General features: G+C 58.5%; 2 protein-coding genes across 8 annotated transcripts; both read right to left on the minus strand.

Annotated features, from left to right (window-relative positions):
- Nucleotides 1-1,967: 1,967 nt before the first annotated feature.
- SLC29A1 (solute carrier family 29 member 1 (Augustine blood group)) lies at nucleotides 1,968-14,668 on the minus strand. 7 transcript variants are annotated; one of them, XM_082663712.1, is made up of 13 exons: nucleotides 14,650-14,668; nucleotides 8,445-8,526; nucleotides 6,495-6,576; nucleotides 6,178-6,380; nucleotides 5,934-6,073; nucleotides 5,516-5,650; nucleotides 5,324-5,421; nucleotides 5,099-5,177; nucleotides 4,559-4,656; nucleotides 3,921-4,029; nucleotides 3,587-3,672; nucleotides 2,962-3,161; nucleotides 1,968-2,635 (listed from the first exon to the last, which is right to left on the minus strand). In XM_082663712.1, exons 2-13 carry the CDS (start codon nucleotides 8,471-8,473, stop codon nucleotides 2,524-2,526), a joined length of 1,371 nt encoding a protein of 456 aa, XP_082519838.1. In that variant the 5' UTR covers nucleotides 8,474-8,526; nucleotides 14,650-14,668; the 3' UTR covers nucleotides 1,968-2,523. The 7 variants fall into 7 exon arrangements, with proteins under 7 accessions (XP_082519838.1, XP_082519836.1, XP_082519837.1 ...); XM_082663710.1 differs by lacking the exon at nucleotides 14,650-14,668 and adding an exon at nucleotides 14,365-14,485; XM_082663711.1 differs by lacking the exon at nucleotides 14,650-14,668 and adding an exon at nucleotides 12,408-12,425.
- Nucleotides 14,669-16,424: 1,756 nt separating this feature from the next.
- MYMX (myomixer, myoblast fusion factor) lies at nucleotides 16,425-16,679 on the minus strand (the record flags this gene model as incomplete). Its single annotated transcript, XM_082663202.1, has 1 exon — nucleotides 16,425-16,679. One exon carries the CDS (start codon nucleotides 16,677-16,679, stop codon nucleotides 16,425-16,427), a length of 255 nt encoding a protein of 84 aa, XP_082519328.1.
- Nucleotides 16,680-17,468: the final 789 nt, after the last annotated feature.

The raw sequence follows: 17,468 nt of genomic DNA on the forward strand, positions 1-17,468 counted from the left end.
CGCCGGCCTCTCACTGCTGTGGCCTCTCCCGTTGCGGAGCACAGGCTCCGGACGCACAGGCTCAGCGGCCATGGCTCACGGCCCCAGCCGCTCCGCGGCATGTGGGATCTTCCCGGACCGGGGCACGAACCCGTGACCCCTGCATCGGCAGGTGGACTCTCAACCACTGCGCCACCAGGGAAGCCCTGGCAGGAGCTACTTTTCCTAACCCCTCAGAGCTCCACATTCTCAGGTGAGGACACTGAGGGCGTGAGTGACACGAGTGAGACTCATATTTTTTGGCATTTGCATTAGAAAAAAAAATTGGAAGAGTCTAGTCACTTTCTTCATCAATTCCAGTTCAGAAAGATGCGACTGTAATCTAAATTTGTCCTTCAAGCCATTGCTGGAGTTGTGAGAAACCTACTTAACACCCATCTCTATCTCATGGGAACAGGCATTGAAATGAGTGCTACCACACAGCTGGAATCTGGCCTGTGAAGACTGTGAGGCTGGACAAACAGATGCAAGGAAGCAAACATCTTCGAGTACGTCTGGGAGCTTAAAGAGTGAAAACAGAGAATGTAGACCCAAACCTGAAAAACATGACAGTCTGGTAACTGGAGTTAAGAGCATAGTCACAGTTACAAAAGTTCTGAGGTGCAGAGGGAGAAGCAATGGTAGAAACTGGCTGTCGCTGGTGGTGGTAATCAGGAAATGTTTGGCGCGCCCCAGGGAGAGACCCGCCTGTGACTAAATACGTTTTCAGCTTATTCTGCTGCCGTGTGTGGGATGGGCTGCAGGAGACCTGGCAGGAGTCCTGAAAGGCCAGGCAGGAGGCAAGAAGCGACCCAGGGAAGAAGCACAGGGTCCCTGAGGGGCTGTGGTGCTGAGGAAGGAACCCAGTAGGACTCTCGGAAGTTGAGATGGAGTGAGAGGGAGCAGGGCAAGGGTGCAGTTTTCTCTCCGCCTCGTGGGCAAAGGGCACCGCAGGGACGAGAGAACACTCAGGGCACCCTCTGCTTTTGAAACTGATAGGAAAGAACACCTTGTTTTCCACCAGCCTCAGATTCTGTGCCCTGGTTTGGCGTGGACCCTGGGGTATTTCTGTGGACTCCAGTTCCCCCTATGATGATATATTTAACTCCCCTGTTAGGACTTCAGAGCTCATCAAAAGCCCTTAAAAATGTGCTAACAGCCCTTAATGAAGCCTGACGCCTTCAATTAAACTGTCAGAAATAAAGCCCGGACAGCAGTGCCAAGGGTGTGGGGGGTGGGGGCGGTGGCAGCCCAGAGGCCAGAGCTCCGGTTTCATTTCCTATCTGCAAGAGTCCTTTTTGAGAAGGGGGACCCAGCAGTATGGCCCCCTCCACCGATGCCTCTCATGGTCCCGAGCCACCGCACACCTCCCTTGGCCAAAGTTTGGGAAGAGAAAGGGGGCCCAGCTTCCCTGAGGACACACAGGCCCCTTGTTCGCCAAGAAGTCTGCCTTGACTTCGGTGTCAGGGCCGAGTGCCAGGCAGGGCAGAACCTTTGGGCTGCAGCCTCTTCCTGCTGGGAAGGTGGGAGCGCAGCCAGGAGCTTGGGGGGACAGGGTGGTGGAGCTGGTCATTTGTAGAGAACTCAGTCCCCGGGCTGCGGGGTGAGGACAGAGTAGAGGGGGTGACACTGAAGACAAAAGGAAGATGGGGCACTGTCTCCACCCCCAGGCCTATGAAACAAGGGATGAACCGGCAAAGGAAAATGGCCTTCCTCTGTCTCGGCCAACAGTCTGGGTGTCCTGGCTCCAGCCCTGTCCCTCCTCTGCGGCCCCAGCAGGAGGTACTGTAGTCACTCTGAAACTAAGAGGACCAAGACCCACCCTCACCCCCCTGTCTTGGACCCCGGCCCAGTGCTGGCCAAGGCCCATCTGGGTCAGGCTCATCCCCCCAGACTCTCCAGGGCATGAAGCCATGGCTGGAGCACACAGGGAGCCATGGAGAGGGAAAAAAAAAAAAAAAAAAAAGAGTTTATTTAATCAGAGAGCCTTTGAAGGCACCTGGTTTGAGTGTAAAAAAAAAAGTCAGTAAAATGGCGACTGTACAGGGTTCATGATGGGCAAGAACATGGGGAGGTGGAGGGAAGAGGCACATGGGGAGAAGGGGGCAGAAGTATCAGATAAGACTTCAGAACAAGCAGTCCTGACCCCTAGCCACCCCTGGTACAGGCAAACAGGTAGACACATGACACACACTGAGACTAGGAGCCTCTGCCGCTCTGCCAGGCAGGGATTGATCAGAGCCAAGTGCGGGGGCGGGTGGGGGGAGCACATGAGCAGACACAGAGGCCGTGTCCCCTCCCTCAACTCTGACTCTCAGGCCCACAGTGTCCCCACCGTCCATCCTCAGAGGCTCTCTCCTCCAGGCCTGGATGCTGGGCCCAGCACAGGCCGTGAGACAGCAGAAGTCGGCTAGGAAAGAAAACCTCCAGAGGACCCCTGCCCATCCCTGAAGGAGAAGGAGGGCAGGAGCAGGCGGCCGGTGCCATCCTTCCGTCCATCCTCGGTCACACGATTGCCCGGAACAGGAAGGAGAAGACAGCCCCCAGCGCCAGGCCCAGAGACAAAAAGAAGGCCATGATGGCTCCGGCCGTCTCTGCCTCGGCTGGCTTCACTTTCCTAAAGGAGGGAGGGCGAGCCTACCTTAGGATGGCCCCTACCCCAGCTCCACCCAGAGCATCTAATTCTGCTTACCCACCTGTCGTACTTCCCCTCTTGGGGGGATGTGTACTGGGGCTGTCTCTACCTTTCCCTGGGAGCCCCTCCCTCACCCGACCCCTCTCCTACCCACCACTGCCTGGGACCCTAGGGCCAGCGGGCTCCTCTCTCAGCCTGGAAACCCTGAGCTCCAGGATCAGGAATCTTCTTTTGCCCTCTCTCCCTCTACTGAGTGTCCCCCATTGGAGCACCAGCCCCCTCCTGAGACCACCACACTCCCCACTCACTTGGGCCCAAAGCACATGCAGAGACTGGCGAGATAGCCGTTGGAGAAGGCGAAGGCAGCCATGAAGAAGATGAACCAGGCATCGTGCTCAAAGACCACGGCCAGGTTGTGGCGGGGATGGACGTTACACAGCAGCAGCAGAGGCACGAAGGCCAGCCGGGCCAGCACCAGGATCGGCAGCCAGCGGCTGTCCTTCCCAGGCTGCGGAGACCAGGCAGTGTCTCAGTCAGGCTGCGCCAGCCCCCAGGGCACACCCAGGCCCCCAACCAAGGCCCCCAGGGCTCCATTTGGGGTCCCTCAGGATCTGAACTGAAATCTCAAAGCCTAGTTACCCTTCAGGGGTACTGCCTGGGAGGGGGCATGACAGAGCCTTCTAGAGTGCTGGCCATGTTCTATATCTTGACCTGGGTGGTGCTTATCAGGGGGGTGTGTATGTTTGCTTGTGTGTGTATATACAGTCATTAAACTGTACACCTACAACTTGTACGCCTTACTGTACGTAGATTGTGTCTTGGTTTTTAAAAAAGCATGGTCGCCTTTCCACCATACTTTCTTGGTTCCCCCTCTGGGTCTCAAGCTGGACTCTCCCCTCTCACAGGGTCTTGGTGCCCCCTTCCTTCACTTACCCACATGGTGAAGGCTGTGAGGCTCCGGCCCAGCCAGTCAAAGATATTGAAAGTCAGGAAACAGGACACAGGAATGAAGTAGTCTCCTGGAAGAGAAAGAGTAGATTAGGGAACGGTTAGCAGGTCCAAGAGAGGCAGACTCTACAACCCTGACCCTCACTGGGACTCAGTTTTCCCAGCTATAAAATGGAGAAGATGCTTCCAGCCCAGGGAAGGGCAAATGGACCAGGAGAGCCTGGCTGGGGAGACAGCAGTCCAAGCTCCCCTTCCCTGGAGTCCTAGCCCTGCTGGAGTCCCTGTCCTTCCCCATCCTGGGAACCCATAGGGTCCTCACTCCAGGCGCTGGTGCCCGCAATGCTGGACTTGACCTCGGCAGCCACGGCAGGAAACATCCCAATAGTGATGGTGAAGACGAAGCAGACGGAGAGAGCCGGGACTAAGATCTGGAGGAAAGGGACTCAGGTCTGTGTCTTCATGGCGGTTGTGCGTCATGAAAGAACCAAGATTCCCCAACACACACACAGACACACAGACACACAGACACACACACACACACACACACACAGACACACAGACACACACACACACACACACACACACACACACACACGAGAATCCAGGAAAGTGGCCAGTCTCCAGTCAGAAAGGGAGGGGATGGGGTCTTCCCAGGTGGTCCAGTGTGTAAGACTCCGCGCTCCCAATGCAGGGGGCCCGGGTTCCATCCCTGGTCGGGGAACTAGATCCCGCATGCATGATGCAACTAAGAAGCCTGCATGATGCAACAAAGATCCCATGTGCCGCAACTAAGACCTGGAGCAGCCAAAATAAATAAATAATTAATAAATTAAAAAAAAAAAAAAAGAAAGGGAGAGGATGGGCAGTGCCGGGAAGGGGGAGGGTGGGGTGGGGAAAGGAACAAAAGGAGAGAAAGAGGGTGAGGGGTAGAAGGCAGGATGCCCAAGCCCCACATACGTTTTTGAGGATGGCGCAGACAGAGTGGCTTCCGTCGGCGGGCTGAGAGTTGGGGGCTGAAACTCCGGCCTCCTCTTGGCCTGCTTTTGACTTCTCTCCTGGGGGGTGACAGGTGGTGGAAGGATCTTCAAGTTGTGGGAAGGACAGAGCAACAGATGACACAATCCCCGAAAGGGCTGGGGTCAGCTGAGGGTGGACATTCCCTTAACCAGTGCACAGCCGCGCCCTGACACTTAGCCCAGACGGCCTTCGAACTCCCACTGTGCAAGTCCCCTGACCTCTCCCAGGAGCCTCAGGTCAGGTTACGCCCTGTCCGAGAATCTGAAATTGCTTCCCAATGTCCTCAGGCGTTCAAGGCCACCCAGGATCTCCCCCCAGCTTCTCTATCCCAGCCCCTATTTACTACTGTGACCCCTCACCCCATCCCTGATCCCTCTCGCCTCTGGCATCACTGCAGCACGCTCATTCTTGCCCTCAGCTCATGCTGCCTCCCTGCTGGGCAGACTGTCCTCCACCCCAGCTTCCTCAGTCTCTTCAGACCTTTGCTAATGAGGTCCAGCTTGGTCTCCTGCTCCCCGGGCCCTTCGAGCTTGAGTTGCTGGTAATAGCGGTAGAATTCCTATCAAGTGAGGAAGACCAGGAAGGTGGATTCAGAAGCGGATCTCCAGAATCCCCACCTCCCCCAGGTTTCACACCCATAACACCCTTGATCTGGAGTCCTGGACCCGCCCTAGACCCCAAACCCAGTGTTCTCCAAGAGCTCACCAGCCTCGGCAGGCCCAGATAACAGGCGATCGTCAAAATGATAACCCCACAGGCTGTGATAAAATAGCCAAAGGCACTTTCCGACAGCTCCGAGCCACCTGGGGTGGAGGGTGTCAGCGATCAGAGACAGGCCCCCTCCCTTCTCCCCACAACAACAACCAGGGCGACAGGCAGACAGATGGCAAGACTTACTGGCGATGGCGCAGATCATGGCCACAGAGGCAAAGAAGCCTGCCAGGCCCTGACCACTCATGATGGGGGCTGTGTAGCTGGCGGGCAGGAGGCCGGCCAGGCCAAACAGGCTGCCCTGCAGGATGGCACCGAACGCTGGGGAACAGGGTGGGCATCAGCAGGGGAGGGAGGAGCCGGGTGGGTGGCCGGGGCCCCTGCAATTCCTGCTTTACTCCCAGTAAGTCTTGACGCTGAGCGGCCCTTCTCTCCCCACTCCCAGGGCCTCCTCTCCCACACCTGGTCCATGCCCGCTCAGGCTTCTGAATCCTGACCACCCAGAGGGAGGAAGAGACTTCTCTCTGGCCAACTGTGGGTGTGAAAGAAAGGGGCAGGTATGTGGGAAGATATCTGCCCCAGGTCCCCACCCAGCCCGGCTTACAATTAATGAGCATGATCTTCATCATGGTGACGACAAAGAAGGGCAGAGCATCCATGGGCACCTTCACCAGGATGGCAGTGATCAGGAACACCAACAGGATGGCCACCAGGCTGCCCAGGATCCGCACAGCCTGGGGGATCCTGCCAGAGAGGCCACGACGGCAGAGACGGGTGGTAAAGCCAGGGGCTCAGCCCAGGGAGGGCACGAGGCAGCGAGCGGTCAGGGTGGGGGCCCGGGCACTCACCTCTGATGCAGGAAGGAGTTGAGGCAGGTGAACAGCAGTAGGGGCAGCATGGCACATAAGGTCATGACGTTGTTGAAGATGGCGCTGAGATAGTTGCGCTCTGGCAAGGGTGCTGAGGGGCCGGCCGAAGCCTGGACGTCCTTGCTCGGTTCAGCAGGGACCAAGGACGCGTTCTGGGACATGTCCAGGCGGTTTGTGAAATACTGTGAGGGTTGCACAGAGGAGTGTTAGAACCTCTCTCCCCGTGCCCACAGCACAGATCCAGGCCCTACGTGCCCAGTGGACATGCCCCTGGGAGCCCATCCCCCACATCTCACCGCAGTGGCTGTCATGAAAAAATTCCAGGGCAGCAGCGTCCCCAGACCCAGCATGAAGAAGATAAGCCAGACGGCTTTGTACCTGGGGATGGGAGAGGAAAGTGAGGCCAGGTGACTCATCATCCCACCCTCCTTCCCAAATCAAACCTGGGGCAGCCCCCTCCCCTTCCATCTCTCCAGCTGTCCCAGGGCACAGGGCATGCGTCCTCCTATTTGTGTATGTATGTGGAGCGAGAGGTGGCCTGGGATGGGGGAGAGGGCACAGATGAGTCCCGAGAGGGAAGGGGACCAGGGACATAGGACCGAAGGGCATGGCCCAAAGGACCATTCTCAGCCCCAAAGACTCAGGGGACGCTGCAGGCTTGGGAACCAGTGTGACCCACACATCCGGAGGTGGTTTTGGAAATCCTGCTAAAGGCTAGGGGTGGGAGGGTGAGTGAGAAAGCAAACACAATTCTTCCACCCCCGCCAGGCAGGCTGGAAGTGATTACACTGTCAGGGCAGGGCTGCGTGGCTCTCCAAAGAGGATTCTGAGGTCAGGAAACTCCCAGACCATTCTGGATCTAGGAGGGCAGGCAGGCAGGGAGCCTTGGGACATCTGGGAAGTGAGGGAGCTGTTTTTTCCTGGCCTAGACAGGACCAGCTTTGTAGTTTGCACCACGTAGGAGAGGCCAGGAGGGACCAGGCCACTGGACATCATCTGGGCCCCCAAGGGTAAATAAGCACCACCCAGCCTAGGCCAGGTCACTGCCCCAAGCCCCACCCCTCAGGGCCTGTTTGCGACGGGACAGCTTTCCCCAGACAGCCCTGGGCGCTCCCACTGTGGTCTCCACCTGTGTCTGCCATACTTTCCCCAGAGCCCACACCCGCTTTCTTCACAGAGCTGGCAGGGACAAGCCCAAGGCAACGAGCAGACAGGTCTAGCCAGAGCGCAGGGCCTGGCCGCACCAGCTGGAGGCCTGGGTAGGCACCCCAAGTGGGCAGGTCTGAGCCCTGACAAGTTCAGCCCCCCCAACTCCCTCATATATTCCCCACCTTGAGGAAGAGAGGTGAGGCCTTGATCGAGAGGCCCAAAGGAAGGGAGCATTCCCAGCCAAGGTCCCAGAGGACAGAGGGCCAGAGTGGGGCTGGGTGAGTGCCACAAGGCCAGTGGAGAAGGGGAAGGGGTTCAGAGAGCTGCCACCAGATGGGGGTGCTGGGATAGGGCGGCAGGCAGCCTGGGAACAAAAGACACTGCGGAGGGAATCAACCAAACAGCTTGGGGCCTGTACTTACTATGTGTCCTTAAATTCCCTCCCACCCAAGTAAACCTCACGTCTCTTTTACAGGTGGGAGATGGTTTCAGAGACATAAAGCTAAGTGCCCAAGGTCCCACAGCTAGAAGTGGCCTAGTTCCATGGCCTTTGGCACAGGGGGACAGGATGGGCAGGGGAGCGGTGATGGGATTGGGGGGCCCGGGTGGAAGGCTGTTTTGGGCCCCAGGCACGGCTTCATCAACTTTTTGGGGGCCTAGACTCCTGGGAGAACTTGCATCCAGCTACAACCTCTTCCCCCAAAACACACATGCGTGATCATGGATGCAGGTCTAACTGGAGGGAACTCCTCGGCTCCGGAGGTGGGGAAGTGAAAGGGAGGTCAGAGTGAGGATCAGGGTGAGGCAGAGGCCAGCTCAGAAACGAGGGGTGCTGCCAGATGTCTCCCCACGGTGCTGGCAGGAGCTGGAAGCTGCTGAGCACTGGAAACTCTGACAGGCCAGGGAGGGGCTGCTGCCCCCATCAGCACCCAGCCACAGCACGAAGGGCCCCCACCCCTGATGCAGACCCGACTCAGCTACCTCATAGCCGGAAGGCCCGCCAGTGGTGGCAACCCCAAATTCCAAGGCATATGGCATCCAGCCTCCTGGAGACCCCTTTCCACTCCCCTGGATTCACAGCCCAGGTCCCCCAGTACCTGTCCTGAGGCTGGTGACTGGTTGTCATGGTGACGGTGTTCTTGGTTATGCCTGGCTGGTAGCCTCCTCCCTCGGTGCTTGCTGGGGGCAGAAGCAGTGTGAGGTCCTGTCTCGGCCCTGCTTCCCCACAGGCCTCTTCAGACTCTTGGTTGGGGGGTGAGGAGGGCAGGGCAGACAGAACGGGCAGGCTGAAGAGTCCGGAAAGCCCCACTCCCGGCCCTGCCTCTCAGGACTGCTCCCTCTGACCCCTTGGGCCTGGCCCGCTGGGCCCCCCTGCCTGCTCAGGCTCTACCTGGCTCCCGGCCTGGCCTGGCCACTGCCACCGCTATTTTTATCCAGCAGTTGAAGCAGTTTGTAAGCAGGGAAACAGGAGGGTGGAGCGCAGGAGGGAAGGAGGAGGTATGGTTGAGAGGGAGAGAAGAACAGCTAAACGCAGGGGAGACAGCGGGAGGGGTCAGGGACAGTGATGACAATGAAGTGGGGACAGAAGGAGGGAAACAGAAAGGAGACAAGAGCGAGAGGATAGGGGGAGGGAAGAGGGAGGACACAAAACAAACAGATCCGCAGAAGCAGCAGCCTCAGGGGTGACGACCGAGGCCAAACCAGCGAGGCCTCCCTCCCCAGCTCTCTCTGCAAGTCTGACCTCTCTGCACTCCCAGGGAGCCCCTGGGCTCATGGTTAGGGTGGGATTTGGAGAGCCTGTCCCCTCCTGGGGGCACCCCAGACTCCAGCCTCTCTGCTGGTGGCACCCTAACCATCCTTTCCAGCCACTGCCCAGAGGCTCCCTGGTTCCTGGCCAGTCTTCCAGGAACATACTTCAGGATGTGTGTGGGGACCCAGCCTCTCCCCTGACCCCCAGTCCTGGCCACAGGGTCATCCCATCCCCCCCGGATTCCTCTCTGACTCACTCCCATGTCCTCTTCCCCTTTCTGAGAACAAAGTTGGAGGGAAGACTGGAGGGATGGGAACAGAGGCTGCCTAGTCCCCAGGCATCCAGCCTCCTCCCTCAGTATCCCTTCCCTGCTCAGGCAGGGAGAGGCTCCCTGGCACCAGCAGAGGAAACAGCTTTCCCTCGGATGGCATAGAAAGCCAGGCAGGCGTGTGCTGGTGTGTCCCCAACGTGTGGGCCTAGCTCTGGAGCCAGCTCTACCGTTCTGGGCGAGGACTGGCTTCCTTGCCCACCAGGACCAGCACTCAGACTTGCCCAGACTTGCCAGCAGAAGGGTGGGGGCAGAGGGGGCCCGGGTGGTCTGTGGGAGGTGGTCCTAGCTCAGGCTCAGGCAGCAGGCCTTGTCCATGGGCTCCTCCAGAGTAAGGGTCTAGAATGAACGTGGCGGCACAGGGCATATCAGGAGAGAACCCCCCAGGCCTCACTGTGGGAGGGAGCAGCCCCATTCTGAGAAGCCTCCCCACAAACACAACCAGGGAGATAAAACCCAGCCCTGTAGCTTGGGAGATAAGACAGCCAGCAGTCTCGGCAGGGAGCTGAGGGGGTGGGTCAACTCACAGGTGCAGCCAGTGCTCCAGGCCCCAGCCTGAGACCACAGCCCTGGGGACCCCAAGAAAGGACCGCGATGGGCCTTTCTACCCCCCCCCCAATAATTCCTCTCAACCCCTCCCTGGGTAAACTCCAGCCTCTCCAAGGCCTTCCTCAGCCCCACAGCCCACATCTGGGCCATAGGACAAGGAGGGGAGGGGCAGACCCACATAGCTCCAGATGGAGGCGCTCTTCCTTTTCACAAATATTTACCGAAGACCTCTGCATGCCAGCCAGGCACTGTTCTAGGCACTTGGGACAGTGGTGAATGACAGTTTATACATTTTCCAGAAGGATGGGGACGAGAGGGCTCTACACTGGGGTGTGGGCAGAGGAAGTGAGGGGAATCCCCAGCTTCTCACCTCACCCTAACCTGTGCTCCATCCTCACCCTCCACAGGCAAGATTCCTGGCAGTAAAGAGCACGTGCAGCTTCAACGCGCAGGCGGGAGATGGGGGGGGGGTGCGGAGAATAGAGTATCTCCCCTTCCTCAGTAAAATCTCTCTAGGCTCAGAGGAGTATTTCTTTCTGCTACACCCCTGCTCTCTGTTCTCAACTGTCCTCACCCCAGTCCTGGGCACAATTCAACTCCAGGGGCAGCCCGCTGCCCCTGCCCACATCCTGACGTTCAGCCCACCAGCCCAGGTATTTTGTTTTTGTCTGCCTTTGCCCGGCAGCAATTGGGGATTTGAGACCAGCTCAGAGCATCTGGTGCTCCTCAGCCATGCCTTGGCCTGCCGAGATGAGGCCTTGACAGCAGCCACCAAACTGAGCACCTCCCCAACCCCAGGCCCCAAACACCTCTCATGACCCCAGCTTCCAGAGACACCCGTGTGGTGGCATCAAATTCACCACCTCCTTGGATCCCACATGGGGCCACCACCTGCAGATACCTTCTCCTGCCCTCGGCTGCCCTTGCAACCACCACAAGCTAGTACAAGACTGTCTCCACGAGAACAGACGAGGACAGCTGAAGTTCACAGAGGTTGAGTCATTTGCCAAAGATAACAGAGCTAGTGAATGGGTGAGCTGGAATTCAAACTCAATGTGCAGCTTACTCTAGGCTCCTTCCTGGGTGGGGAGGAAGGTATAAAGGCTGTTTCCCAGCCAGCCTCTTATACTGGGAGACAGGGTAACTCTACTCCAAGTAAGGGATTAAAAATAAGGTAAGGGTCGAGGTCACCTCCAGCCTGAACTAAGTGTCAGCTGTAAGGCACTCCCCCACCCCATTACACACACATCCTGGCAAGGAGAGCGTACACTGGCAGGAGGACAAGGCAGGAAGGTCTGGAGGTGATTGAGAGGAATGGGCAAAGGGACGGCCCCAAGAGGGGTGAGGGGCAGGGGTGGGACCAGCCCTCCTCCACCACAGCTCTCCCCTGGGAAGAAAATCTGGGGTATGTCTTTGTTCTTTCTCTGAGTGAAGCAAGGGTCCTCTCTCCGGGAATAAATGAGGACGCGCCCAGGAAGGGAGGCCAGGTACACGAGTTCGGCCAATAGAAGGCGGTGGTTAAAGAGACAGCTCCTCCACTCCCATTCCCTGAACCCAACGCAGTTAACGGCGCGGCCCCTCCCCAGTACCAACGACAAGAATTGATCGAGATTAACCTTCAACTCGCCCGCCCCTTGCAGAGGTCAGCTCCGCGACAACCGGTTTCAGGCCCGGGAGCCAAGTCGTCCACGCCCGCTCGGGTCCGGGTCCCCACAAGGTGCCCCTGCGCCCGTGCCTCGGCGCGCCACGTGCTGCGCGGCTCCGCACGCTCAGCGCGGGGGCGGGGTGAGGCTCAGGTGGGGCCCACCCCGCGTCCCCTCCCCCGGCCGCTCAGCTGCCAGGCCCGGCCTCCCTGCTCTCGTGGCAGGCGGCAAGCGGCGCCTTCCACCCCGGCGACCCCCGGCCCCCAGTCCCCGGGTAGCACCTGCTGGGAAGGAGTCCTCCCGCGTGGAGGTTTGCGCGCTTTCCCTGCCACTTCCCGCGCCCGCCTGAGCACATTCAAACCCGCCCTCCGTTCGCCCCGCCCCGGCCCGCGCCCGCTCTCCGGCGTCCGCCGAGGCCCCGCCCCCGCCCCCGCTCCCGCCCCCGCCCCCCGCACGCCGGCTGCCGGCTCAGAGGGACCCCCGACTCGAGACCCTCCGCCGCCTGGCCTACACCTTGCACTATTTCTGTAGATAGGACCTCTGGGGGCGCTGCCACGCCAAACCCTGCCCCATCACGGAGCACGTGGGGCTGGAGGGTATAGCAGCACACTGGGTACCCCCGGTCTCCGCGCTGGGGTTACACAAACTCCTACACAGCTGTCTCGAGACACTCCCAGCGACAAACCCGCTCAGACAGATCCGGACGGCCCCCGCATCGCCCCTACACCATCTCAGACGTTCTGTTATGGCTCCCCAAGCCCCCTCCCACACCATCTCTTTCACACTGCACCTTTTTCCTTTCCAGCGTCCCCTTCCCTTTTCAGTGCCACTTTCTTCGAGTCAGACTTTCCTTTCCTCTCCCCAGACCCCACGCCGGGGATCCCTCCGACGGAATCAGCATGATGTGTGACCTGGGTTTTCCCACACAGATCCGCTCACCGACAACGTTGACTTAGCGATGTGTGTGGCGTGGTGGGGGGAGCCACAGCCCTGTAGCCCTCTCATGATTCACCCTTTCTAAATCCAGAACATTGGAAAAGCTGAGGCACAGCTGGCAACGGGAAGAGAAAAAGCCCGTAACAGCTTTATAGCCTGAGTGAATCCTATGGTCCTGATACTCAGAGGTGGAAGCCTTGCGGAGCCCCATGTCCTCCCTGGCTGAGGAGGAAGGGGGTGGGCATGCTGAGGAATGATCAGTCCTTCTTGTACCTCCAAGGGAGGGGGAAGGATTCCCTCCTTTTTCGTTGGTCAGTAAATCTAGGGGATGGGGGGATCACTGCCCCTACAGCAGCCCTCACTATAGGAGAACAATCCAAAGGCTAGAGAGATGCTGAGGACAGAAAATCCAATTCACCCCCCACACCCTTGCCCCAGTTACCCAAGAGGCCTGTACCCTGGAGAAGCCATAGGCACTAATTAACAATTAGCAGTACTAACATCGTAGGGATAAGGCAGAGTCACGCCTTCTCTGCAGAGAACAGACTGGGCTCTGACGGGAAGGGTAGTTTTTCTACTTAGGATTGATCCGTGGATGCACCCCAAGATACTCAGAAGGGCTGTTCCCAGCCTACTGGCTCAGGGACCCACAGAGACATGACATACCAACATCTCCTGGTCTTAACCAAACAGAGGGCAGGAAGAGGGGTATGAGTGGTATTTTTCTAGGCACTGCCCCATGCCTTGAGGGCAGCTTCATGTCTGGCTCTCCCTCCCCCCATTCCTACCCTGTGTTTGTCCAGCCTCTCTCTTCCTCTCCTGGCCCTCTTCTCCCCTTTTGCTCCGCCCCTGTCTCTCTCCCCATCCTCACTTCCCGTCTCTAAGTCTGTGGAGGTGGCAGGCCTTCGTGGTCAAATGGATCCCCCAGGCTGGTGGCCATTGGCTGCAGCTGTGTGCAAAGGGGGCTGGAAGTGGAAAGAAACTGGAGGGAAGTGGTGAGGGTCACAGGCCAGACAGCGGAAGGCTGGTTTCCCTCCCCACCCCCGCTGAAGCTCAGCCTGCTCACTAGATGGCAACAGCCAGGGCTGTTATTGTTGGACAGAAGCCTGTCTGGCACTCTCCCTGCCTGGGCCCCCAGCCAGCACCCACACCCCTCCAGAGCCACCTCCCTACGCAGAGATGGTTGCTGGGTGCCAGGGCCCTCTGCTGGACAGCCTCGGAGCCCGACTCACAGTGGCCTGTGCCCTCCAGGCCCAGCCAGTCCTTGTCACCCTCTGCCCAATCTTTTGGCTCCCTCAGGTCCCGGGTACAGGGGTAGGGTGTGAAGGGCTGATCCAGCTGCACCCCACCCCCACCGGATCCCCCACCTATTTGAGCCTGTGGCTTGCCCTGATTCCCTCCTCCCCCTTCCAGGCCCCAAGCCTTCCTCATCACCTCACACAACCAGTCCTATCCTTCCCCAGCCCTGCCTCCATCTGTGTTTGCTGGAAGTGGATTTGCTTGGCTCCGCAGTTTGTCACCAACTCGTCTCGTGACTGTTATGTTCTTAGTCCTGTTTGCGACTCTATCTCTGTGGCCCTCTGGCAGGCTGGGACTAGGGAGAGGCCAGAGAGGCAACTTGCCTGAGTTGCAATATTTAAGGGGGCGCCCAAGTATTCCAGAATCCAGATAAATAATGTTTAAAGGCAATATTTTTTTAAATCAAAGTTAATACAAAAAAAAAGAGAAAAAAATCCATGATGAACAAAACATCAACTAAACTAAAGCCAGAATCCGGCCCTCTCAGGGTCGGACACCCTCAAGTCCCTCACCTTTCTTGTGGGTGTGTACGGGGATCAGGGTTCAGGAAGACTGGGCTTGGTTTTCCAGCTTCATTTCTCAGACCTCTGCCCCTATCCTCTGCTCTGGGAAAGTCTCCGACCTTGGAGACAACTGAACGTGGTTAGGGTAGGGTAGTCATCTCACCACGGCCTCCAAAGTCTGGGAAAATGATCTCCTCCGCCACAAACCGCAGTTGCAGACTCCGTTGATTTCCCCCCCCCAACACGCGCAGACCCCGCCCCCTCGCCGCGGCCCCGCCTCTGCTCCCAGCGCACCTGCAGGGACTGCGGAGGGCTCATCCGGAGTCCGGGAGCGCGGACGGAAATTCACAGGCCTCCATTTGGCCTCCTCACTTCGGGACTGGGGCCGTCGTCGTGGCCGGGAACCGCAGTCCGCGCCGCGTCTATACCGCCGGGCGGCAAAGGGGCTGCAACGGGCGATCCCGGCGCCAGCTCCGCGCCTCGCGGCTGGCTCGGTCCCGCCGGCGCCGCTCGGGAGTGAGGAGCGCTCCGGAAGGCCGGCGGGAGGGGAGGCCCGGAGCGGGCGAAATAAATAAAGGCGCCCGTGACCCTGGAGGGGACCAGGGGTTCGAATCCCCTTCACCCCGCCCCTCCCCCGGGCCACCTTCCCGAAGGGGTCGAGCACGTGCACTGGCTTTTCAGGACTCCGGGAGGAAGCAGATGGTGCCGGGGTGTGGGGAGGCGGGGGTCTGGCGGAAAAGCCCGCTGGGCCGGCTTGGGGGCCCACAGCTCTGGTCTCGGTTCTTGCCCCAGGCCAACCTTCTGAGGGGTATGCTAACGGGGTGAGGGTCCTGAAAGGAGCCTGTACTCCTCACTTTCCCGCTTTGAACCGAGAGCCCAGGACTCGCTGGAGGAGGGTGGGAGGGAGGAGTATTGCATGGGAACCGTAAGCAAATTATCCGGAGGCTGGCATGCAAATACCTCTGACAGCTCTTATTTGATCCCCGAGGGGCCTCCCACTGGGGAGGGGAAATAGGTGAATTCCTCAGATCACACCCCACCCACCCGCTACCCCTTAGATCCCATCCTGAGCAGAGGACCCCTCAGGGGTATGCATTTCTACACTGCTCCTCTGGGCGGCTGCCCACAGGGTCCCTCAGCAAACAAATCTCCCTCTTCCCACACCACTAGCTGCGAAGAGTGTCCACGCTTGCTGGAGGACGTTTACCTCCTTACCCTGAGCTGGCCAGGCAGACCCAAGACTGCTGGTTTACAGTGTAATATACTCAAATTAGGCAAGTGGACGTACAAACCGAGAGGGACAATGGAATAGGTAGCAAAAGGAAGCCTTGAATTGTTTCCCCATCCCACCCTCTGGACAGGTTCGACTGTCATGCAGTGCAGGAGTGTGACAAAGACTGTCAAAGACATCCCAGGCATTCAAAGCAACAAATATTTATTGAGCACCTGCTGTATGTATGCTGGGCTTTGGAGGCAGGACTGACTCCCTAGGGAACCAAGGTCTTACTACTTGGTAAATCACGAGTCAAAGACAGACAGTCTGGATTAGCTAGGTTAAGCATTGTCCCTCATTGGACCTCATGTCCCCATTTGCCTGCGGGTGGGGGTGGCAGAGGGAGGAGAGTCAGTTCCTCTCCCCTCACAGGCCAGAGGTAATTAGAAACGTTCTTGGAAAAAAAATTAAAAAGATGGGACTTCCCTGGCGGTCCAGTGGTTTAAGAGTCTGCACTTCCAATGCAGGGGGTGCAGATTCGATCCCTGGTCCGAAACTAAGATCCCACATGCTGTGCGGCCAAAAAAAAAAGAAAAGAAAAGTTCTTGGGAAGAATGCAGGGGCAGGGAGGGAGGGATAATGATGGGTTTTCTGCTAAATGCAGAGCATCCTTCCAATCATCTCTGCTGGGAGTCGGGGGCGTGGGGAGGCATGTCCTGGCCGGACCCCTCTCATGCTCTGTCCCCCACCATGTCTTCTGCCCACTGGGCAGGCTGCAGTCAGTGATGGGGCCAGGACTGTCTTACTCCAAAAGAAAGCGTTTCAGTGGATACAGCTGCTACCAGGATTCATGGCCTCATTTTTGGGAGGCTAGCCTGTCCCTCCTCTCCAGGCGGGCCACTCTGGAGGCCTCCCCAGCATCCGGCGGGTGTCTCTGGCTGAGGACAAACAACAGACAGCCCAGCAAAGCCTCTCGCATATCCTGAGAGCCCAGGCGGTGGACCAGCCGGCGCAGCAGGGGCAGGAAGTGCCGGCGGGCAAGGCGGGCAGCAGGCAGCAGCAGGCGGGCCAGCAGCGTCCGCAGCAGCAGCGGGAGCAGCAGAGTGGGCATGGCCAGTGACTTCCAAGGCGATCTAGACTCTAGGCTTGCCTTTCCTGCTCCCTCCTCACCTGGCAAAGACATGAGGTGGGCAGGATTTAACCCCCGCTTCAGTTTATACCCTCCTGCCCCCAGATACCAATTCACGGGTCATTTTTGCTTTCCAGATGCCCTTGCTTTGGGAAGGGTGGCTGGGTCAGGAGGACACTCACCATAGCCCAGATGGAGACAAACAGCGAAGGCAAGAGTAAATTCGGGGCTGGGACCTACAGCTCTCCATTCCCAGCCTCCAGGGGCTCTTACTGTCCCTTAAACCCTCCCTTCCTCTAGTCACCCCCTCCTCCTGTGCACTCTCAGTCACCTGACATTCCCTAACCCCTCTCCCTCAATCCAACAGGAGTTCTTCCCTGGGCAATTCTAAGTTTTCTTTTCAGGGACCTTGATCCACCCAAACCAGACACTTCCTACCCTCCCAGTGCCCCACCGCCCACAGCAGCCCAGCTCTCACCAGCAGGGACTGCCGCTTAGCATCAGTGTCCAGCTGAATTTGCCTGCAGGGGCTACAGTCTCACTGGACACTACCCAGGGCAGCCCCACCCAGCTCGGCCCCACCCAGCTCAGCCCCACCCAGGACAGCTTGCCTGGGTTGGGGGAGCAAGGAAGAGACAGCTGTGTTCTGGCACCTGGTATGTGGAGGGATGGAGGCAGCTGGGCTGGAAGAAGTGATGCAGGAATTCCTCCTGCTGGGTGCAGACCTCAGAGTCTGCACTGCACTTTCTAATGGTGTGATCTGAGGCACGT

This window comes from Grampus griseus (assembly GCF_964374135.1).
Source record: "Grampus griseus genome assembly, chromosome: 10".
Taxonomy (NCBI): Eukaryota; Metazoa; Chordata; class Mammalia; order Artiodactyla; family Delphinidae; genus Grampus; species Grampus griseus.